Source organism: Prinia subflava, chromosome 9 (genome assembly GCF_021018805.1).
Source record: "Prinia subflava isolate CZ2003 ecotype Zambia chromosome 9, Cam_Psub_1.2, whole genome shotgun sequence".
NCBI lineage: Eukaryota > Metazoa > Chordata > Aves > Passeriformes > Cisticolidae > Prinia > Prinia subflava.
Window position 1 is genome coordinate 20,875,580 of NC_086255.1, and position 24,808 is coordinate 20,900,387.

The 24,808-nt window shown below is 38.7% G+C and overlaps 1 protein-coding gene across 2 annotated transcripts in view; it reads left to right on the plus strand.

Annotated features, from left to right (window-relative positions):
- Positions 1–24,808, plus strand: part of ADK (adenosine kinase) — a 265,836-nt gene that overhangs the window by 183,722 nt on the left and 57,306 nt on the right. For both annotated transcript variants that reach the window (XM_063405885.1, XM_063405886.1), the window contains exon 7: positions 6,423–6,593. In XM_063405885.1, coding sequence (XP_063261955.1) covers positions 6,423–6,593 — 171 coding nt within the window. The remainder of the gene's footprint in view (positions 1–6,422; positions 6,594–24,808) is intronic.

The window sequence follows — 24,808 nt, forward strand, 5'->3', positions numbered from 1 at the left end:
AGCTGTTCAAGTCTGAAAGCAATCCTCTCCTTCTGACATGCTGGCACCATCATAGAGGAAAATGTCATGGTCAATATAAGCACATTTACTGACAGTTAGGTTTTTTCCTATGTTCCTGAAAACTATTTGAAACTTGGCTTTTATGGAAAACAGAAACACTGGCCACTCAGAATGATAAAACAATAGTTTATGGCTTAGTCATTTTCCAGTTATAAAGCAATACTTTCATAAAAATAAACAAGGCATACAGGAACAAGCCAAAACAATTACTCAGAGAAATTGTTGCATTCTTGCTGTCCTTGCTTCCTGATTTAAAACAACTGTCTCCCGTAGGAGCTGGACAAAAAGCAGCGGGTTTTGTTTCATTGAGTAACTGCTTGCTGATCACTGAGATCAGATTTATCACTGAGATAAAATATTGTTCAGAAATGCAATTGATACTGTCTAAGTACTTTCTAAATTCCTAAATTACCTTTTACAGGAAGACCAGCTACATAGATTAAAATAATGTTCATGTATTTCACTAATTTACAGACCGAACATTTCCCAAGGGGATAGTTACAAAGAGCTTTTGTCCTTTCTAGAGAAAGTAAAATGCTACTTTAAAGCCACAAGCACCTTTATTAGTAAAGGTCATGTTGATTATTTAATTTGTAGGGGTTTTTAAATTATTTCTGGAGGGGTTTTTTTCCCCATACTGTGAGTATTTTATTATCATTGTCATCATGACTATTCAGTTGTAGCTCAGTAAGGAAAATAATATAACAATAATTTCAAGCAGGACAAGTTGCAAGTATAAATGCTCAAAACTGAGAGATTCGAGAAGTAAGGGGTCAATAAATCTGCTAACTTGACAGTCTTGCACATTCCAAGTAATGTGCTCAGAAGTTTCAATGTTAAAGGTAGTTTCTAAATTGCTCCCTGCTCTTTTAAACTCACATAAGTACAAAGACAGATGAAGAGCTTTTGCTCTGTCATTCCAAGAAGATTCCTTCTGGTTGCTGTTCTGAGGGAAGATGATTTCATTGCTGTGTCTCACAGTGGGTGGGACGTGGACTGCACCCCATCTGTGCTCAGGCAGTTCAGAGGCTGGAATGTGAAAGCCTTTCAGACTCCTGTGCTTGTAGGAACACCTGGGAGCCGTGTGTAAGTTCCTGCGTGTGGAGCAGTTACCTAGGGGTTCATCCTCCCGCTCAGAACTGCCATTGTTCAGCCTGCCTCTTTCCAGGCCCTGGGATTTTTGCTAGGCTGCAGCAGAGGAGCCCGATGGCAGAGCAGAGCTGAGGGTGCCTCTTCTGCCCAGGAGTGTGGTTCAAGCCCTCTTTGTGTGCAGAGCACAGCAAACTTAAGCAGGTCCAAAAGCTGTGACTTGGTTGTGTCTATCGTGTAATGGAGCAGGTTTTTTGGCACCTCAGCACTCTCACTCTTTCAGTGGAACTGCCAGCACACTGAAGTTAGATGATCTCAGTGGTGCTTTACTGAATCGTGGTATTTATCAGGACTGTCACTACCTAACTGTCAAGCTTCCCGAGTGCTTGAAAAATTCCACCCTTTTGATGGATGAGAGTGTGATGTCATCATAATTGTGTTTTTATGTAAATGCTTGCTATAAAATAATTTTGGATTAAATGATGTGTTCCATTCCTGTTGGCAGAATATAACTTGTCTTAGATGGCAGCAGACTGTTGTATCTGTTTTCCTGAAAGTTAAATATTTTGATTCACACTTACAATTTATTGATTTTACATTGTTACCAAATGGCATTACCATATCAGCTCAGAATCCCATGGTTCAAAATCCTGTCATGTGTATGATAAAGCTGATTTCATGTAATCCACTCTGCAAATGGGAGTGGCAAGGAAAGTGGAAAAGCTAGAAAGAAATGCATTTTAGCAGGTAGTAGGTGTGAAAGCAATCCTAATTTTTATTATCTCTTTATGTTTTTTAGCTAATATTTCTTCTTTACTATTAAACAGTAATAAATCCCAAACTGCAAGGCTGTTTGTTATCATCTTGCCCTGCATTTGTTTGGAAATACTCACTCAGAAAAAGAAATCTTGTTCCCAGTTGTACTAACATTCCATGTTTGTAGTCCAGAGTAATTTGTGAGCACAAATTCAGTATAAGGCAAGGCTTCTCAGCTTGGACAGAACACCTCATACAGAATTGCATTCACCAGAGCCACAGTTGTGCTAGTTTCGTGAGGTCACCTCTTCAACACTCGGTTTCTGTGCTGCTGACACTTTTGACACCCTTAATTTGCTGCCTTCACATCTGCTGTAGCTGCTGCTGTAAGAGCTTAGTGTAGGTCAGAAGAAACCTTTTGGGTCTGTATGTGTGATAAAAATGAGAGAGGTGGCTTACAAGACAAATTACTGGTGTGTAAACTCCCCGAATCTTTCCGGTAATGCTTGTGTCTACAAAAAAAAAGGCACCAATGTGAAAGACTATCCAATATTCACAGCACCCTGGCGTATCTTATAAGGTGCATCAAAGATTTCCTGAATGTTATAGAAGTGAGATTAATATGATATTCTCTGTTGACTTTGTCCTCTGCTGTTGTATGCATCTTATTGAATTTTAAAAGCTCTTAAGTTACAAAAAAGTGACTCTATCTCCCGTAGCCATGTGTCTGCAGTACATAAATGTATTTTTCTTATTTCTTCCTTTTTTTTACTTTTTATCTCACAAGGAAAATGGGGGGTTTTCCCCACCAAAGGACTGTATTTAAATAAAAGGACTGCTTACAGTGCCTAAGAATGGTATTGCTTTGTGCATACAGACATACATATACGTAATTCAGCCTACCATCCTGTTTTCCTGGTGTGTGTTTTGGTTCAGCCTTGCTCTCTGGCTTGTGGTACGATGGTACCTTCCCTCTGGCATAGAAAAGACACTCATTAAATTTTGAGCAGCAGAAAATAGTATCACATCATGAGGCAGTAGCATCTGGTATAGTCTGTGCCAAAGGAATGCTGTGTGTGCTAATATATCTGATAGCCTTTAATGTTTTATAGGTTTTCTTAGTGTATGGTATTCCTGCCTTTCACTTTCTGTGGCTGCAGTGCCCGATTGTCACATTCTTCTGTCACAGAATCACCAGGGTTGGAAGAGACCTGTGAGCTCATTGAGTCCAACCATCCACTCAGCACTGTAACCCCTAAACCCCTAAACCACATCACCCAGCACCGTGTCCTGGTGCTCCTCAGACACCTCCAGGAGTGGTGACTTCACCTCATCCCTGGGCAACCTATTCCAGTGCCTGACCATCCTAACAATGAAAAAACCCTGCTAATATCTAGTCTGAGTCTCCTCTGTCTCAGCTCTAGGCCATTTCCTCTTGTTCTCTGTAGGCAGAGACCAGTCCCCACTTCACTGCAATCTCAGTTCAAGCAGTTGTAAAGAGCAGTGAGGTTCCTCCTGGGCCTCCTCTTGAGACTAAACAAGTTTTCTAGATCTTTCTCAAGCCTTGTTGCCCTTCTCTGGACATGCTCCAGCACCTCAGTGCCGCTTCTGAAGGGAGGGGCCCAGAACTGAAAGCAGGGCTCAAGGTGTGGCCTCACCAGTGCCCGGGACAGAGGGACAATCACTGCCACCCTGTTCTTGCTACAGGTCAGGGTGCCACTGGCCTTCTTGGCCACCTGGGCACTGCTCATACTGAGCTGGTTGTGCACCAGCATCCCCCTCCTTCACAAAGATAGATACATACACAACAATTTCATTTTTCCATGCAATGTACATTTTCCAGGCTCTTGGAATTTCGGTTTGTTAATTGTCTCATCCTTTGATCAGAAATAGTTTCCTTATGGTTGTTTTGAGTACCTTTGGGTTTTGAGGGTAAATAGGACCCCAAAACTGTCTGTAGTAGTCTAAGGTGTGTAGGTGGATATAGAGTATCTTCAGAGGAGCCTGTTCACCTTCTTGTTAGTGGGAATAGAACTTCCTCCTGGTGGGATATAAAGCCTTCATAGCAGCGATACAGGGTACACTTACTCTCCTACTCAGAGCTAATGTTGGCTGACAGTGAATTGTTAGAGTGGGTAAGAGTAGCTGGCTTAGGCATTCCTTTGTGCACATCTGTCTGGACCAAAAGCAGTGGCAGCTGCAAGAGCCTGCAGACTGAGTCTCTAAGGAAGTCACAGAGCATTTGCTCTGAATCCCAGTGAGATAGAAGGAAAACTGGGGTTTTAGGGGAATTCATTCCTCTACACTATTGTGGCATGCTGCAGTAGGGTGGCCTGTGGCTTCTCTGGTTGTAATACAAACTTGGGAAGCTGGGTTCCTGTAACTACACTGGTCATAGCTGCATGGAATTCCACTAAAAGTAGAGACAAAGTCAATTCAAATACCTGAAGAAGGGGGTTGAATTAGGTTTCTTTAAATCCATATCTGTTCAGGTCAAATTTTATTTTGCTCCCTACTTTGGTAATTCCATTTTGTGGATTGTACTGCTATAGTTTTCTTTTGCAAAGAAATGTTATACTTGGAAAAGAGTTGTCATACACTGAGCTCTTAACTTCTAAGTTTTTTAATGTCAAACAGTTATTTAAATAAAAATATAAGTAAAACCGTGGGGGAATGCAATTAAATGGCAGAAGTGATTTTTAAGAAACCTAGAAGACAGAGCTATAGCCTTTGAGATTTCCTGGCCTTTACTTTGCAGGATCTAAAAAGCAAACTCTCCTATCTGTATCTCAGTACTTTTGTGTTGCCTTTCCAAGGAAAAGGGAGTTGGATGCAGGCCTGAATTAGATCTCATGGGGATAGTGTTCTGTACTGTAAATTACAATCAGATGTATTTTACTTCAGATGAAGTTTTCAGCCTAAAATTGGTAAGAAGCCTAAGTATTTGACCAGGTTACTGTTTACGTAGACCACTGTGGAGCAATCTGTCATTTATCCAGAGCTGACAACACGTCACCCTTGGAAGATTTTTATTTTGTGTTAGGAACAGTTTTTTAAAAAATCCATCTCTCTGTTCATTAAATAAAAAAACTAAAAGGTGGTAGAAATTGCTATGGAGATGAAAAGTTATATAAACTGTTCATTTTAATTCTTCAGAAGTAAAATTAGCAAAGAGGCTTGGATGTTTACAGGCTTCCAGTCCTTCAGGGTGCCGAGTAACTCCCCAACATGCACAGGATTCTGGTGCCCTTTGGACTTTGATCCTCAAGTAGCAAATCATGCCCACATTTTGAAATCAATCATGTATTTTTTAGACTGGAGAGTGTAGAGTGAGGAGAAATAAATATATATATATTCTCAAAGTAGTCTTTAATCTGTAGAGTTATATTATTTTTCCAGTGAGTAGAATGCCTAAAATGATCTGATAACTGAAGTATGCAGGATGAAAATATAGATACCCTGTGATTCAAAGGCATAATCATATGGATGAAAACTGGAAAATAAGACTGTGTTACTTTTACATCTTTTGGAGTGTCATGGTGGTGATGTTATAGATAGGACTGAGATGGTGTTTTATTTGTCAGATCCTCCTCAAAATTGTTTCTCACTGTGCCTTAGATGTTATCTCTGGCCTTAAATTCAGCATTTGCTGCTCATGCTTGAAATTGCTGTTATTCACTGAGTTTAGAGAACAGTTAGTACAATAAGTTTTAGAATTATAAAAACAAAACACGAGGAATTTGTTTAATTAATGTAAAGTCTGAGCTTTGTTTAATTAGTAGATTATTGAAACTGTAGGAGATCTTTACATGGCTCCTGGAACACATGTGGTTGGCGTAACCATCTGCAGTGCTAAATTCAAAGTTCTTGGTAGGGTTGAAATCACAATTTCAACTAAATTCACAATTTAGTATACAAGTAGTGGTTTGTGGAAGTTGGTACTTACTCAAATGTTGATGTTCTGAGTAAAGAAAAGTACTTTTGGGAGAATGGGGCAGATAAAATACCTATGTGAGAACATGAAAACCCCTAGGTTATTTTCTACAAAACAGTAACAAGTGCTACAAAGTCAGCATTTTGAGGCCTTTGTTGTAAACAAGGTACTAATGTTTAAGGTAAGGGATTTCATTAGTCTTCTCACTGTGTATAGAGCCATCAGACTGGACTTTGGAATTAAGCAGCACAGTCTGATTGACTCCAGTACTATAAAGGGGCATTTAGAATTGTAATACATCACATTTTAAGGCATGGACATTAGTCTTAGCTGCCATAGGAGGGTGTAGTCCGTGGAATGCAGAGGTAAGGAGTTACATTTTGGAAGGCTGTGATTCCAGGCATGTGCAGATTCTTTGTCACCTCTTTAATACCTTAATGGAAAGGCAGTATTTCCCAGAAGTTTGTATCTGTGCACGTGTATGACAAATGTGGGTTGGGAGAGACTTTACAGAAATAGCATGCTTCATGTGGTACCTAATGTAAAATTAGTAACATACATTGATTTGTTTTGATGCTTGCAGGGATTCTTCCTGACAGTGTCACCAGAAGCAGTATTAAAAGTGGCTGCTCAGGCTTCTGCCAACAACAAGATCTTCAGCTTGAATCTTTCTGCACCATTTATAAGCCAGTTCTACAAAGAGCCAATGATGAAAGTCATGCCTTACGTGGATGTTCTTTTTGGAAATGAAACGGTGAGTCCTAATAGAGTAACAGAAGGATTTGTATCTCTTGCACTGAGGTGTTTGTGTCTCAGAGCCTGCTTCTCTGGGACATAGCTTCAGTCTGGGCCAGTGGAGGTTCAGGCTGGATATCAGGAAGAATTTCTTCACTGAAAGGGTTGTCAAGCACTGGAACAATTTCACTGTCAGATTTCACAGATTAAGTACTACCAACTCTAGATAATTTTGGAGTAGAAGAGTTTCATAGAAACTTCTGCGATTAAAACTTGAAAGTCTTTTATATAAATATTGCTCCACTGACCTATTAGGATAATTCAGATCATCGTGGCTCATTAGGTGCTGTTTTTCATAGGTTGTTACTTTTTGTTTATTTGTGTATTTTATAAACAGTAGCTCATGATACAGGTGACAGTCCCATTTCAGACTAGGTTAATTCCCTCTGTCATTTCAGTTTGTTATGGCATTATTCACCTGCTGTCAAAAATATTGTGTAGTACTGTTGTGCTGGTTAAAGTTGAAAGACTCCCTGCATTTTCTGTATATCATTTCTGAAGCATTTTGGTGTCTTTCAGGAGAAAAGAGATTATTTAAACTGAAGTGATTGTCCTTAAACTTGCAGTGCAATATACATAAATACTTCAGAGTACCAGCCTCTTTGTTGCTTACACTAATCATGAAACCCTGATCATGTTTTAGTCTCAGCTTCCTGCTGGCTGTTGCTGCTTTGGAGTTGTTGAAATGCTGCTTGCAGTGGGTTTTGTCTTGCCTTTCTGTGTGACTTGAAACCATGCTCTTGGCATGATGTACTTCTTGAGTAGCTTCTGTGGGTTCTCACTGTCAGAATTTCTGCTCTCTGCATACAGTTTTTTGATAAGGAGTAGTTGCAAAACTCAAACCTCAGTCTGACATGTTCTGCCTTCTGAAAGCTTCTGCCCTTAGTTTTGGTACTTTTTCTTTCCTCCTATGTGAATTCCAGCTACAAGCACATTCAGGATTTTTTGTGTGTGTGTGTTTGTGTATAGCTTGATGGGCCATGAACCACTTCAGCTAGCCAACACTAAATTTTTGTCCATTTGGTGTAATTTCCTTTTGCTTTGTGCTACGTTTTCCATTAGTGTAAGTCCATAAGTTAACAAATAAGCAGGGCATACTAAGTTGTATGGTTGTTACTTCATTAGTACAAACAATACTCTTAGACACAATTTTATTCATCCCTATATTTATTTTCACATTATAGTCCAATAAAATTCTATTGTTAAGCACTGAGCTGTTTATTTTTTGAGTAATAGAAAAACATCCAAGTGCAGCAAAATTCCGAATTGCTGCCATTCCTAAACTAAAAACAATTGGCAAAGTGATTTTAAATTACATCTTCTACTTAAGAATTTACATCTGAATGGAGATTGGTTATTTCAAGTTTCAGCCAGATGGTAATTAAAATGGGCAAGTTATAAACCTCTCAGAATAAATATTCTAGTTTTGAATGTAAATGCCAGCATACCCTTAACTGTAGTTTAGACACTGAATGCTGTGGTAACAGCTCAGTATATCTATCAATTTTGGCATTAATTCAGTGACCACTGGTGTTTTGATAATTTATTTTAATCTCATTTATAACCTATCTAAATGTCTTGTCTTGAATTTTTTGTATTTATTAACAGTACTTCATATAACAACTTCAGTACAGAACATTCAGAAAAGGAATAATTATATGGTTATTGCAGCTAACCAAGTAGGGCCATTCTGCAGTCATTATCTAGCAATACATGACTGAAGAACTTGATTATTGTCATTGCTTTTAATTTTTATTAAATTAAGGTTTTTTTAATAGTGTCATTTTGCAAATGGTTCTTAGCAGTAATACCTTCCAAGCTACCATAATCACTGGATAATTAACCTGCCAGGATTAAGCACACTCTACTTTGCCTCAGGATGCTTAACTCTCAAATAAGGTCAATTATCTCCTGATGATAACTGCTTTGTCACAAGTTGCTGCTTAATTCATCTGTAAAAGCTCACCTTAGAATACATACTTTACAACTCAGAGCAACTTTCAGTAACAGAATGGTCAAAAGAGTGAAAGCTTTGAAAGTAACATCTTTGCAGAGTTGTAGAAAGTTTCCTACACAGCAATTATTCTAGGCAAGTAAAGGAGACTAAATCTGTATGTATCACATTCCATTTTGCTGGTTAGGGCTAAATGTTGATATACATTAAATACTTGACCCATCAAAGTCAATAGTTGACATGGGAATCCGAATTCAGTTTCCATCTCCCCAAAAGATGTGACTTCCAGTGGCATCTCCTCAGGGAAGGAACCACCTTCGGGGAACCATCTGTGTATTTTTGCATGTGCACGTGGACAGCAGTTTCTTCAGGATTTAAGGGACACTGCAAGGCTTTCACATAACTGATCTTCGCATCTGGCACCAGTTCATGACTCAGAGGAATATTTGTTGATATTGATGTGGTAAGGATCTGGATTCTCTTGCTATGTGTAGGCAGGACATCACTGAAAAATTTTAGAATTTAGAAACTTTGGAGTTACTGGCATGTTGAGCTTTTCATCTAGTGCTTTACAGCAAAAACAGTAAGCCAATGTTATAACTTGTGGTGTTCAGTGTACAGCGATCAGTAGAAGCTGAGGAAGTTATGTAGAAGAGAAATCATGAATTTTTTTGAAGTACAAAATAATAAAGAAAACTAAGGTGAGAATTATTCCTTAAAAATTGATCCTCTTCCTCTCTAGTGTAAAGAGCTGCTACTGCTAAACACGTAATCTCTGAACAAATTAATGACAGGATTATAAAGTGAAGTTTGCAAAGACAGAGCATCCATGAGCCTGTTGGGAAGTTGCTGCTGGTGTGACTGAAATGTGCTGAAAAGGAAGCAGGTTGTGTACAAGACTTGTACCTTTTAAGAAGCAATGACAATAGCTTTAGTGGTGGTTCTAGAGTTAGAAATCCTGAGCTTTAAAGAGATGAGTGCCTTTGGATGGAATAAGGGATCAAATGGGACTTGTCATCATTTCTCTTCACAATTATACTGGAATGTTGCATTGTCCCTCCTTTATTTAAAATATTTTCAAATGAGGTATCAAATACTAACAGAAAGATCCCTACAAGTGTAGGTGGTTTGGACAACAACCCTTAATACCCTTTGTAAGCCCTTATAAAGACAAGACTCTCTTCAATGACATAAAAAATTCTCTTCAGTGGCAATGAAAAACAGTAGACATAAAAATGAAGGTATGGTGGGATTTTGGTGACTTTAACACTTTCCTTATTTTGAACTTGCAGGCAGTCTGTAGCTTTGTGTTTATTTTAACTGAGGAAGGGAATGGAAATAGTGGTATGTTTTCTGGGATAAACTGTGTTCAGCACACTAGGATTTACACCTAAATGACAATTTCCAAACAAATTTGTCTGTTGCCTTGCTGTAAACTCTCACTCCACATAATTGGATATATTAACATTAAGATATGACGCTGAGAACAACCTTCAGTTCGACCTGCAAATTTCCTCTGCTGCATTATCACCTGGGATCAGATTGATACCTGCAGGCCTAGGAATCTGCCCACAGCCCAGAAGAATCTTGAATGAGACATAATCACTTTTGTAAGATAAATGAGCCTCGTGGTGATTCTCTTAGAAGCAGTGTGCATTCATAATGGCTTAACTGAATTGATTTGAGTTTACACAGTGCAATTCCTACTGTTTCTAGACCTGGCAGGTAGCTTTCCAGCCACCAGTGTCCTTTCACACTGCTGAGTTGTCTGATTTTGAGGAAACCATTAAGAAGTAGGAGTCAGGAGAAAATCAGGTGGCAGATGTAATTTGGTGTGTGTGAGAAGGGAAATACAGTTTGACTTTCAATAAATAATGAAAGGGAGACCAACATTTCAGACTGCTCTTCAGTATCAGATGGGACTGAGAAGTGAGGAACATAGCAAAGGATGGCTGATTGTGCCATAAATGTCACAAATTGATGTTTCTGTTTGAAATATTTTCAAGTAAGCATTTATAATTACTTTTGAATGTTGGGAATAGTTATTGAAAGGCAAATAATAGATGGTATTTGAAACTGAGTATCTTGAAGAGGCTTATTTAATACTGCTAACTTGCATGTATGTTATGTAAAGAGCCCTTAAGAAACATTTTCTTTTTATCTTACTGGACCTGGTCTATATTGAGAGGTTATTTTCAGTCACTGATTGTTGGCAAGCTATCATCCTTAGGAGTTCAGCCTTTACCTTTGACATCTCCGTTCACTTGGAATTAAATTGTCAGAAACATTAATCATCTTAAATTACATTAAGTTGGGTGTTGGTGTTTTGCAGTTCAGTTTAGTTCAGACTGGTATTTTCTTTTTCATTGCACTTTCAGTTCTCAGAAAGTTGCCCCACTGGTGAGGGTAATTATCTTCAGTTCCGAGGCTGGGTGAGACTGAGGTTTGCACATTTCCCTACAGGGAGTCTGTGGTGCAGTTAAAAATCGTAGTCAGATATTCTGACCCAGTTTATTAAATACACATGGGAAAGAATTTTGTAAGGAGACATCTCATCTTCCCTTCTGTTTTAACAGGTAGAGGTTTTTGAGGTCAGCTGCTGCTGGTGTTTGCTTTTCTAAACTGCAGTAAACACGTAGTATTTCTTTTTATAAATCCTACATTTAAGATTTCTGCAAAGTCTTTGGAGGGAGCCTGGGAATTAAAAATCATAATTCTGAATGGAGGAAAAATAAATACTATTTTTCTTTGATGTCTTTGTAGATTTTTGATGCCTGTTTCCTGTGGTGGGTGTTGTGCTTTCAATTATAGGACAGCTATAGTGTTGCAATATTGCTCCTTGATTCATAGAAATAACTTTTTTGGTAGTAATACTAGATATTCAGGAATATCTAATATATTGTGGCCATCTGAAAAATGAGAGGTCTCTAGCACAAGGGAGGTTGATAATGTCAGTGGCATGTTGTAAAGATGTGCTGTGGGAAGGATGCTGAAACAGCCCAAGGCTATTTCAGCTGCAGACACTGAATCTGCTGCTTCTTCTCTCCTCTCTTTTTTCCTTTTTTTCCCTCCCATGTGAACTGCTGTGGCTCTCTAAGATAAAATGCTTTTAAATCATTTCCCAACCTTGCAGCCATTTTTGATAAAAGCCCTGTTATCTGAAATGATATGAATCACTGTGGTGTTAACCATACCTTTTACAACAACATATTTTGTTGTGATTCATTCTGTCTCAATTAATCATCTTATTTATCTACATTGTCTCAGCTGCTGCACTGAAATTCATGAGTAATAAGCAAGTAATTATTTTAGTATAGTTTACCTAGTACATTATGAACGAATGGAAAATTGAGAGCCAAGTATTTAAATTTATATTTAGTGCTGCTTTCAGCTAATGTCTAGCTATTTAAGCAGTTTAGGAACCCTTTCTCGAAAAACGTCTTTCTTGTTTCCTGTTATGGGAAACAAGCAGGTATTCAGAAGCAAAGCTTATACTTTCCAACAGACTTCACTTCTTAAAACTGAAAATATTTTCTGGTAGTGTCTCAGAATGCTTAGGGATATTTATCCTTCCTTCTGCAGTGTTGAGATACTTTTAAGACTGTGACTACTGGAGAACGTGCAGCACAAAATGGAACATGTCCTTTGAGAGAGGCAGGCAGATCCCACTGTACTGTAGCAGCTTGTGTTTTAGTGACGGTGATTGATGACCCCTTTCACTTTGTAGCACTTCCCAGAGCATCTCGTAACACTTCATACACATTAAAGCTCAGAATAAACCAATAGGGTGGGTGTGTAGTCTTGGCTGTTTTACAGGTGGACAATTGAAAGGTTATTTGCCCAAGGTCATACAGAGCAAGAGCAGAGCCAGGAACAAGCAAAATTGAATTCTAACTTTTTTCTTCAGTTAAGTGTCCTGAAATGTGTTCAGCTGCTGAATACATTTTAGACACAACTCACCTGTCTGGAGGAAAAGACCTGCAGAAGCTGGCTTTCAGTTTTCAGTGTAATATTAACAAATGTCTCTGAAAGCTTTTTAAAGGTAAGCGACTTATGCCTTTTAATACTCAGGCCACTGGGGCAAAAATGTATATTATATAATATCTAATATATAATTTAAGAACTGCTAAACTAAGAGTATGAATAAAATTGAATTACGCAGTTGATACAAGCAAGAAGAATAGAGGCCGAAATGTTCACCAAAACTTCATTAAACCAGTGTAAATTCAGAACTTCAGTTTCACAGAGATATTTGCAGATAACAATGTCGGTGAAAAACATGTTACAATAAAGCTTTGTTTTCCATTACAGCTAAGGTTAATTCCAGTACCTCCACGTTTCTAGCCCTGTTTGAGGCAGATGTAGACAGTTTCTGATTCAGAATATTGTTGGGCTATGCTAAAGCCTCTTATGCCAGCATGTGCTGGATTCTCCCCATTACAGGTAGTCCTTGCAGTGGATTGTAAGGCTGCAGTGCCGTGTTACCCCCATGGACAGCATCTAAGTGTGAGCTGATGCAGACCTCTGTCACCTGCCCTTAGCACATGATGTCACCTGCCCCCTTCACCCAGATTTAGCAGTTTTATATCCAGAGCAAGTTCTGTGAGCCACACTGCTGTTAATCGCTGAGCTGGTGCATCTTTCTCAGATCACAATCACTAGATCTGATTAGATGAGGGGGTAATCCATGGTGATGCAAAGGACTTTGGAAGAGAAAGTCTGATAACCTCTCTGTTTCATCAGATACAAGCAGCCAGTGCTGTTAGGGTGTCACAGGGAATACAGCAAAGAAACGGTCATTGGCTGACTTAAATGTTACCATGCATGGATAAGTTGTATATTAGCTGTGAATGTTCTTGGACAGAGGTTTTTATATAAAAGAGACAGTTTTCACCTAAAGACTATGCATTGATGCTTTCCAAGTATGTATTGATGCTTCCTGTGCTTACAAATTTGAGTCTGAACAAAGGCTTCTTGAAAGGGGAGAAAAGGGAAGGATAGTTAAGGAGACAGTAGTAGGTCCATGCTGAGGCTCACAATCTTGAAAATGTGGTTTGGGGGGTTTGGAATAGAATTGGCAATATCTTTATTATGTTAATCTATTTTTCTGTACTATTGCGTAGCACTATTTTTTCAAAACTGCAGTTTCAGCCTTGTTCTTTCTCTCATGTTATCTTTCTCTGTCAACACCTTCCTTCACTCTGTTTATATAGCTCATATAATATTTTTATTCCCTCAGGAGAGTTTCACATCTCATTATAAATCTATTAGCTAGTTTCATTTTTCTGGCTTGCTTCAACAAAGAAGAGCAAAATTAGACATTTGAACCCTCTCTTATTTCCAATTAGCTGTATAATCTTCTGTTACCAGGATTCCTTCTCTGGATTTTATAAGAACAAGTTTAACCCACTGATGTTTCCTTAAGACTATTGAAAAGCTGCTGTGTATAAGTAAATAATGGAAAGAGATGTTTCCTTTATGAAAACACACATTGAGGGTATTTAGAGTGGACTTACGCTAAACTATTACTGATTAAAATCTCTATTATATTTTTTAATTACAATTTAGAGTTGAGGTAATGACATTAGATTGAAAGTTAATTGCACACTATATTATGAAGCATATGCAATGGGGCATAAATACGTGTGAAGGTTGCAAAAATATTTGGCTAATTTTAAATTTTTTTTTCAGAATTTTCCTAAAAGCAGGAAATAATCTTGTAAAAGAAGTAGAAAAAATATGATTGCAGCATACCTAAAATACTTGAAAATAGATAAAAGCACCCATGGTTTTCCCAAAGGCATTAATTGATCTCTAAAAGCTTGCCTTATTTATAAACTTAAGCCACCCCATTTATAACAGCCTTTGGGTGATAATTTTGCAGCCACATCAAAGTGTGTCCTTAGGCTATATTTTCAGGTTTAATGGTCATATTCTGACTTACAACACCATTTGTTTAAGTACTGACCTCCCAGGGAGCAATGTGGAGAAATCGCTTGGCTCTGTAAGTTTTTTGTTCTAAGTTAACAGAACTTACCCCTCCTAGTCATACCATTTGATTTTTTTTTAGTTCTCCAGAGAAATGATCCATTAAACCTTTACTTTGGTAAAACTACTGCTAATCCATATGTGAGAAGTAATGTTGTCAAAATGCTGCTCATTAAGTCCTCAGACCCTGCTTTTTTCCTCATACTCTGTGTCAGAACCATCAACGTGTGCAGTCCCATCAGGGGAGCAAACATCCACGAGTCAGTGTGTTTTCCATGCTGGAGTGGCTTCCATGTGCAGGAGCTGCCCTCCAAAGCACAAAATCATAGCAGTCTGATGGCTGGGACAGTAAAACTCTTGAAATGCACAATCCTGCCTGTTTGATGGTTCTAATGGCTGGGACAGTAAAACTCTTGAAATGCACAATCCTGCCTGTTTGATGGTTCTAATGGCTGGGACAGTAAAACTCTTGAAATGCACAATCCTGCCTGTTTGATGGTTCTAATGGCTGGGACAGTAGAACTCTTGAAATGCACAATCCTGCCTGTTTGATGGTTCCGTTTCTAGCTGTGTGGAGGGGAACTCCTGACCCTGAACCTGAAATTCTACCAACAGTTGTGTCCATCATCTGCAGTTTATGTTATTTGAAGGCTCTAATTTCACAAGTAGAAGGTTTCTTTCTTCACCTACAGCTCAGGAGAAGGACTTCCTCTCCACCCTTGCAGAGGAACTGGCCATCAGCATCTGCTTCTGGGCCCGCCAGTGGAGCTAGGCCCAGCTGGGCTGTGCCTTCAGGAATCAAAAACCTTCAGCACTGGAGAAACTCACTGAAGGCAGTGGCAGTCTGGTACACGTTCCAGGGGAACACCCTTAGGATCCCAAATTAACCTGTCCTTTGTGATACTTTTCAAGCTGTTTTGCTGTTGTCGAGGTATGGCCTTGCTAGTGGAATAAGCTGTTTGAAGATATCCCTAGTATTTCTGGAGACAGGAATTTTATTTTAAATTTTTCTGATGCTGAAAACTCATGGATATCAGTTCAAGAGAAACTCAATATTTTTATTGAGAACATGAGAAATTCTGCTTCTTCATCTTGATATTATTGTCCTGTGAGTCTGAGCCAGTCTGCAGGCACCAGTCAACAGCATGTTCATTTCTCTTTCTCTGTGGCTCCATTCTGAAGGATTCTATTTTTGAAAATATGAGAGGCCAAGCTAGTGTTTTTGATCCCTGGCAGGTAAGAGACCTCACAGAATTAGGTTCTCTTTAGGATCTCTTTTAATAAGGCATATTTCTGCTCCAGAATTCCTATGAGAGACCAGGGCATGTTTATCTTGTCTATCAGACAGACTGTTGACCTCTCCAGGTTGTGCAACACTCTTTTAAATAAAAAAAGAGCTGTAATTGTCATGAGAAATTAAGTGGTGGCCATAAAATGTGTTGTTGGGACAGTCTCAATTGCTCTGCAAGGAGAACCTCCCTGCAACTGGAAAAATATCTGAAATTTCATGGAATTACACGTATCCTTTACCATCAGTTTACCTGGTTCTTCTTAACTTCTTTTGAAACATAGATGGGCAGTCAGATGGTCTTAACACACAATATTTGCTGTATGAGTTATTTTGGAGCAGCTATGATTAACATGTCTTTTTCCTCTTGTTGGAATTTCTGCTAGGCAGGAGAGATACATCTGTGAGTGGTCTTGGACACATACCAGTTTCAGATAAATGGATCAGTCAATTTAAATTCTGCATATATAGTTGCCAAACACTATGCATTTGATTTGAACATCAAAGTAAATGCCAGATTTGGATGGAGCTGCATCTTGGTATATGTGAATTACAATAATGAGTCAAACTACTGAATCTCACTGCTCAAAAAAGAACACTCATCATCTGGAACCAAATTTTTTTCTTCTGGAATCTAAACTCATGAAAAGAACTGAAGAAGTACATAGCCTTATGCTGCAGGTTGTAACCCATCTCTGAGCCAGCATTCCCTCAGAGGTGGGTGGGCACACTTAGGAGCGTTCTAAAGAATGGTGGGAGGTTGGACCCGTTATTTAGACCCCATGGAAACCCTACATTTCAGGAGTTCCATATTAACTTTACTTGCAGATGAGTTTAATATTTGAAACAAGAATTCTGTGTCCTAGGATAAGTGGTGCATGCATATAATTTCAGGTAGAACACGCTAAAATCAAGATCAAAGTGTTAAGGGTGTTAACATCATCTTTTAGCGGTCAAGCGGTCTTGGAATAATTTTTAAGTCTGCAAGGAAGTGACAACATAACCTGTCCCAAAGTTATCTTTTCCTTTATGGTAAAGACATCAAGTATTTTAGGGGATGGTCTTCCTTGTAACAGACTTTATTCAGGCCACACAGATTCATGTGTACCTCTTCCATTGGAGTTGGTTTTTTTAGGATGTCAGCTACCACCTTTTAACCATGCTTCACCTCTGCTGTTCCTAAACAAGTTTCTCTTTATTGTTACTCTAATTTGAAAAATGCACTGTGCAAAATATTACAACATAAATTAGCAGAAGTTACCTAATTTGGAGGACATTTGCATAGATTAGTGGGAAGAGAGCGGGTAATAGATTATTGAACAATGTTATTAGACCAGGAAAATGCTTAATACAGGAGTAAGCAAGTAATTTTTCTATTTTAAAATCTTGTACATTCAATGATATTGTAATGATTTTGAGTGTTAGGTGGACGCAGAGAATTGGGTAATTTATATATGTAGAAATGTTTCAAATTATTTTTTTAATTAGATTTGAAAAATGTTTTCAGTACTACTGATTTTTTTCCTTTGTTAGTAAGATCTTCTGCAATAAATCCTTGTTCAGGATTACAAGTAAGAAAAGTTATTCTTCATGTAAATAAAATTCACAAAAGGAGATTTGAAATATATAAAATGCATCCTGAAAACTATTTGAAATGTAACTAATTTTGTCTATGCTAAGCTGCCCAAACCCTGTTACTAATTTTAAGTGACATCAGAGCAAGTTGCAATGCTTACCTTTTCATAACATTTCCTTAAAAGCTTCTTTTTTCTTGTATATTTCTTGCATTTCGTTTTTCTGGAATCAAGCACATCATACCCAGCCACAGCCTGGAGTGCAAATTTTGTATAACTCTGCAGCGCTTTCCTATTTCAATTCCACATTTTCAGACAGTTGTGTGGATCCTCTGTGGCCTGTCCCAGCTATGGGGAAAGCATCCCAAGGTCTTTGGTAGCCCTTGTTCCTGGGTGTGAGTTACTGCTCGGTAGTAAGTAGGAGCTCCCCACCTTGGCAGCACGGCACACACGGCTTACTGCTGCCCATGGAGGCCTCCAGGGTGTTCAGCCTCACACAGGAGCTTGCTGTTATCAGGAAACTATCATCAGATAACCTTAGAAGATTTCTGAAATGTTTTCCCCTTCCTGGCTATGCAGAGAAAGGCTCATAAGAAATTGTATCAATAGAATTTTTAAATTCTCTAAAATAGTTTTCATCATATACAGACTAGATGGTGGGTTGGCAGCTAAGAATGGGGGTTTCTGGATCCTTTTCTAAGGCATCTTGCATTACTGTCTTGCAAACTGACTATTTGAATTATCTGTCCATCCCAAGACAGCTTTTCCAAGAGACTGTCGTGGTTTTTTCTTACCTATGTCCTATGCTTATTATTACAGCAATTAACTTTGTAGCTGATGTTTGAAGTTCTATACACTGTGCAAAACAAAGAGGTATGTCTTGTCCTGAGGAACTTACATTTTAAACAGAGATAACAAAGAAAAGACTGGAGAAGTAATGATCAGAGAGAGGTGAAATGCCATAGCACTGATGATACACTTGTTCAGAGCCATTACAAAATGTAGCTTAAGGTTTTTGCTCCATAATCTCCTATGTCAATTTTTAAAATAAATACAGTGAATGAAAAGGAAAAAGTAATGGTGGTCTGTGCTAAGGCTGGATATACAAGTCCCTTCACTATGGTTTTTTTTTAGGAATTCATTTCCGTGTTTCTTTTTTGTTTGTTTGTTTGCTTTCAGTCTTAAATATCATGCAGAATTAAAGCAGTTCATGATCAGTTAAAATTTCAAATATTTAAGACAGCAGTATTTAAGATTAACTGTTTTCCATTTACTGACTGTTACTTGGAACCAAAAGAATCTTGTATTTTTGTAAGCATAGTAAGCTACACTGTTTTTCTTTAAACTTTAGGGTATGAATTATATTCCTATAATGACAGCTGCAGGGTGGAATGTTTTAACACACTGGAGTGAGATATATCTTGGACACATTCTTGGTACCTTAAGTTCAACATGCTCCATATGGTGCCACTGAGCCAGTGATTTTGAAGAAAACAGTTAAAGACTGCTGAAACAGCGTAAAATACAAATTAGTCTTTGCTATATAAGTAAAAAAAAATCACTGTCAATCTTTTCAGCTCTCTGCATGAATACTTCCAGCAACTTCTAGTAGTAGTCCCCGTGTTTTAAAACAACTGTTGAATTCTGGCAGAACAGAGTGAAAGCTCATGGGCTAAGGATATGTCAACTGAATTATGGCTAACTCTTATGCAGGGCAGCAAAGGGAAAGGAGATGGGGCTTCCCTGCATTTCCACATTCGTTTTTATGTGACGGCAGGGATTGTGTGATGCAAGTTCTGTGAGGAGTGGGTGGCTCTTTGTCACCTTGGCCCTCTGTCAGCACAAGAGCTCTGTGGAGGAGCCGTGTGTCGGGGAGTGTCACAGTCCTACTGTGGAGAATACTAATGATAGGCCATCCTGTAGTGAAGCTGCAGAATAACTATTGTTACTAGTAAATATTATAGTGTTTGGAGAAGTAAATCAGCTGGAAATTATTTTTTCAGAACATTGGACTTTTTTCATATATGTTTTCATTCATAGTATCAAGATGAGCAGGAGTTAATGTGTGAATAACTTGCTTGTCTGTCTTTTATCTTCAGGTAGTTGAATTTTTTTCAATATCAGCCTAACCTAGGTTTTCTGAGTTTATATTCAAACTGCAGATTCCAAAATTCTTACAGCATACTTGCAGTTCTTAATACTGAAGTTATCAGTATTATCAAGTTATCACCTGATTTTTACTGGATATTGACTTGATGGAAATTTTCATCCTGTATTATTATTATTATTGTCCTTATTAATTATTAATAGTGATGTTATAATTATTATCATTATGGCTTTTTAAAAGCATCATATATGTACTCAAAAGACCAAGGATTACACAGCAATGCAAAAATTCTATTCTTCTCAAGTAGTACCAATCTTAATTGTTTTTTATTGGTGTTGACTCATAAGAACAGATTTCCAAATGTAACAGAGCATAAGACAAACAGCCACAGTGCACAGCTTGTTAACCTGCACTTCTGTACCTTCTGTATCAGCAAAACAGCACAATGAAGTGAGAGCACTACTGGTGAATGAAGCCTGTGAGGGGGTGATTTGCAGATTTTATATTAGTGTTGCACATTACAGCCTGAGTTGATCTAGGACTTTACTGCTGGAGGAGATCTTGTTCCCTATTGTCCCTTTCTAGACCTGTAGCTTCTGTCTCAGGTTCCCTCTGTACAGTGTAGCTAAAGCAGCAGAGACGTGGGGGATATTTTAAAGAGGATGTGGCTGCATGATTTTTTTTGATTAGGGATGTAGTTAATTAGAGATAGTACATCTAAAAGTAAGAAACCAAAAAACAGTCCTTGAGCTTCTTCCCCAGAGATAAATTTTTAGAGTCTATAAAATCATGAGGCAAGGACTGACAGGTAACCACCATTTCAGTGATCCCATATTAGGTCTCCCTTCACTGCTCTAGATATAATGAGGTAATCTAGAATAGTTTGTGTACAAATTTCCATCTTTGAATATAGCCCAAAGGTCAAATTTCAAATGATAATTACTTACTTGGTAAACAGCTAGTGAGTATCTGTGGTAAAGGACCTAGTTATCAAAGGATTCATTTAAAAAGTTCTTGTACTCTCAGAAAATACATTCAAAGCATGTAAGGTTTTGATACAGTATATGTCATAGCAAACAGAGGTCAAATACCTACTTTAAGTGAAAAACAGGACTTAATACTGTCATTAGAGAAATGAGCAGAACATCAATGATACATTAAAGTGGATGCTTTCTCGTCATACGTAAAATTAGCACCTTTTCCCTTTTTCCCTTGCAGCAGCAGGATTCTCTGGTTTAGAAAGGTGTCAGTTGATGTTTGTCCAGTTGCAGGGCATGCACTGGTGTGTGTTCTGGAAAAGCCTCACTCCGCTGTACTTCCCTCATCCCTGGTAGCTGCCCAGGCCTCCATCTCCGTGGCCATCCTAATCCGATTGATGTGATGACAGAGTGCAGCTGTGGCAGAACACTGTTCCCTTTGTTTCTGAAGCGTAAAATTTCCAAGCCATACGTGTAATGTAAGCCAAGGAAATGATCCCAAGGGATCCACTTGACCTGTCAGTGCCTGCCTTCATTCTGGGCCATGGGTGGACCTGTCCCTGGCTCAGCAGAGCTCCTGCTCTAAATTGGAAGACAACTGTGCTTCCTTTCTCTGAGTCTCAGTTCATTGTCACCAAGTGTGAGAAGCTTGTGTTAAGCTACGTGTTAAGCTTGCACTTCACTGTTCCAAAACAAGTTTGTGTATGAAAGACATAACAGTGGTGGTACATTGCTGTGCTGGGACAAAAGGAGGACCTCCTTAGGTCAAACATTCTTTATGCTGAAGAGCAGAAGACAGAAAGGAGACCAAAACCTTTTTCTTCACATTACTGCTGTGTGCTAAAGGAGGAAGGGTCCAACTTGTCTTTTAATTCCACATCTCAGCCATTCGTGGAGTATTTGAGGAGTGGAGGAAATAAAGAATAAGGGGAAGACTTGAGAAGATCCAGTGGAGCTCTCTTCCTGGAAATGGCTCTGTATTTCCCAGGGATGGAGAAATTGCCGTAGCATTTTAAACCCACAACAGCTCAGTCTTGCCCGAGTACAAACCTGGAAGTGGTTTTCTTTATTCAGGCCAGAAGCCTGTTCATACTTTGCTACTTACAGGCCAGTAAATTACTTCTTCAGAAAGTTCCTATTTTGATAAATTGATGTGCTTGTGTGTTTGCACTATATTATGTACGAGGAGCCTTGTCATCTTATTGAAATAATAGGACATTGAGAGATACCAAGTATTTATGGCTAGATTTAACGATTTTAAAGGAAGGAAATTATTGCAGCCCCAGGGCAACAGTAACTTATATAGTGACAACTTATACATGTTTTATGTACCTACTTACTTCAATGTTCACTACAAAAGTATAGTTACCATAGCAATGACCATGTCACCAGACTCCTTTGCTAGTTCTGAAATACAAAATACCCAAATGCCACCTGAACTGTGATTATTTTCTGCACAAGTATTGAAAGTAGAAGTTGAGAGTGTCACACACTTTTCTAAACAAACAGCAACACACTGATTTACAGAACATTTTATGTTGCAAATGGATTTTGGGTTGTTAGCATCCCTAGTACCTTAAATCCTTTGCCACTAAGCTGCAAGAAAAGCTTTACTGGCTCCTATCAAAGGAGACTCCACTAGTATATACTTAACCTGTAGTCTTCTGTGGAATATTGGTACTTACCTCCAATATTTTAAGAAAATTATGTGTGGTATTCAGGAAGACACTTTCTCAGATTTTGAGTGTTAGTGTTAAGTCTAAGTAAAATGTTATCTATCTATCTATCTATCTAAGTAAAAAATATCCTTTGGCTATTTACAGGTTGTTAGTATTATATAAAGTAGCATCGCAGAAAGTGGTGTGATTTTTACCTGCTGCTTCTTTTACTTTAGAAATGGCAAATTTATGAAGAATTTAGGTGGTTACTTCTATACCTTGGTGTGCAGCTCGCTAACCAGTAGAATTGACAAGGCAGGTACCAAATTTCCCAAGTCAGCATTGACCACTGGGGCAGTGGTGGATTTCCTCAATATGACTGGTGGGCAAGTGAAAGGTAAAAGCTCTTACCGCAGGTGAGACCACCCTTTTTATAGCCAGATTATCCCATGTGTAGGCAGTGTGAGTTAACCTGAATATATATAACAATTACAAGTATGGAGACTTGAAGAAATGCAGTTTGCAGGACTGCAGACTTAATGCAGCATTTCAGTCATTCTCTTTTAATAAAGGTTTGTCTACACTGAAACATTAATCTGAACTGAGAGAGCACATTATTTTAAGCAGAACAGCTTTAACTCAGATTTGTATTGTGTCCACTAGTGGACAGTCTTATGCTAGAACAGGAGTGTTTTATTCTTGTTTAACTGAAGAGAAGCATGGCACATGAATTACTGAGCAAACATGTCAACACTTGGAGCCTTTAGCAATTCCGTGTGAAAATATGAACGTAAAATTGATCTACACTCATGTAATGGTTGATCTTGTCTTCCTTGCACTGTGTAGTGTCCGAATTCTCAGAGAGATAGAATCTCACTTTGCTGGGTAGGGATGTGCACATTTATTAGTAGGAGTTGTAGAGAAGAGTAATGAAATCACTTTAGCTAGGAAGTTTGATCCAGCTTCCCTAAGTCCTTGAACTGGACATATAGACCAGGTTTTTCAGATTCCAGTTTTATACAGCAGTGGTCTTGCTAAGACTCTTTAATTTGCTCAGAGTGTCCCAAAGGAAAATGAAGTCTTAAATTAGAAAGAAGGACGGAAACTTTTTTACACAGCTTCAGTGTTGACTGCGAATTGTGTAAAAGGATCAAAAAAAAAGGCCTCCTTCATTGTGTTGTAATTATTAATCATTTATAAGTAATTCCAGCTACTTCAGGTTTTATTTGGATTCTTTCTGTTGTCCTGTGTTTCTTTCTCAGAAAAAGCCCTCAGTGTTTTTATATTTATCTAGGCAGCAAGTGGAATTTACAACTGATCCTTGAAGTGCATAGGTGCGCTCTTCAACCAATGACATTTGAACTGACCCAGGCCAGGCAGCCTGCAAAGCTGGATGACTCAGTTTGCTGGTGCTTCAGGAGTACCTTCAGCTGTGTGACTCTGCATGAATTACCAGCTCAGCCTGGTGGCTCAGGTACTTCTGAGACCTCTGGGGTGCTCCACTGCCTGCTCTAAACATGCCCATTGTGCCTGATGCTTGCAGAGACATACAGCCACTAGTCTCTGATTTAGCAGCTAGCCTTCAGCAGTGACCTGTCCATGGGGAACGTAAGACCTGGCAGATCAATGAACTGTGACCACCCAGCCTCATGCTGATGGGCAGGTGTGGGGGAAACCTTGTCCAGAAAGCCCCTCATCCCTGCAGCTGATGGCTGTGATGGATTAGGTCACTCTGTCTGTGTCACCTCTTTCACCACGTACTGCTTTCATAGTCAGAGGTGTGTTTGTTCCAGTTCTGATGTTAAAAAGTATGACTCTGTTTACATCTACAGGGACAGTCTGGCCTGAGCATTATTTATCATTACTGGCAAATACACTCAGTACAGACTGAAGCTCATGCATCTTGTGTATGGTTGAAGGTATAACATACACTCATTGTTGACACTGGAACAGGTTTAGGAATAAATCTGCCTTTTTTTCTGGACGAAGGCTGTTTTTCTCCTGCTAAAATCTGACATTCAGTTCTTGTTCTGTAGCTAGTCAAGTATTGTATTTCTTCTCTGTTCTCTTGCTGGTGCAGCCACCTGGTGTGGGGTGGATTCCATGTGTGTGATGCTCACACACATGCTGCTCTGCTGCCAGGAGCAGAGGACCTAATCCTTTGTGACATGAAAAGAAACTTGCTGGTACAGTACATTACTAAATGCTGCAGACTGACTTCATGGAATGGGAACACCACAGGGGAATCTGGCAAGGAAGATGTGTTTATGTAACTGAATTGAGTGTTGCAACTGCCATCACTTAGTTCCCTTGGCTGCAGTGAGCGAGTTGTGAGAGAAAAACAATCCAAACAGAGATCTTCAGATGCTGAGGGCAGCTCTAATTACATACAAATAATTAATAAAAAATGAAACGCAATATTGTTAGAAAATACAAATACCATTAATCTTCTTCCATGATCACATGTACCAAGAGCATTGATAGAGACAGAAACACTCAGGCTTTTGCACTTTTATTTGAAGTACATATTGTTTGGGTGTCTTCAGCACATTCTGATATCCCAGGGAGATTCATGACACAAGAGTAATTGCACATAACATAAACAAGATCTGCATTAGTTGGCTCTTT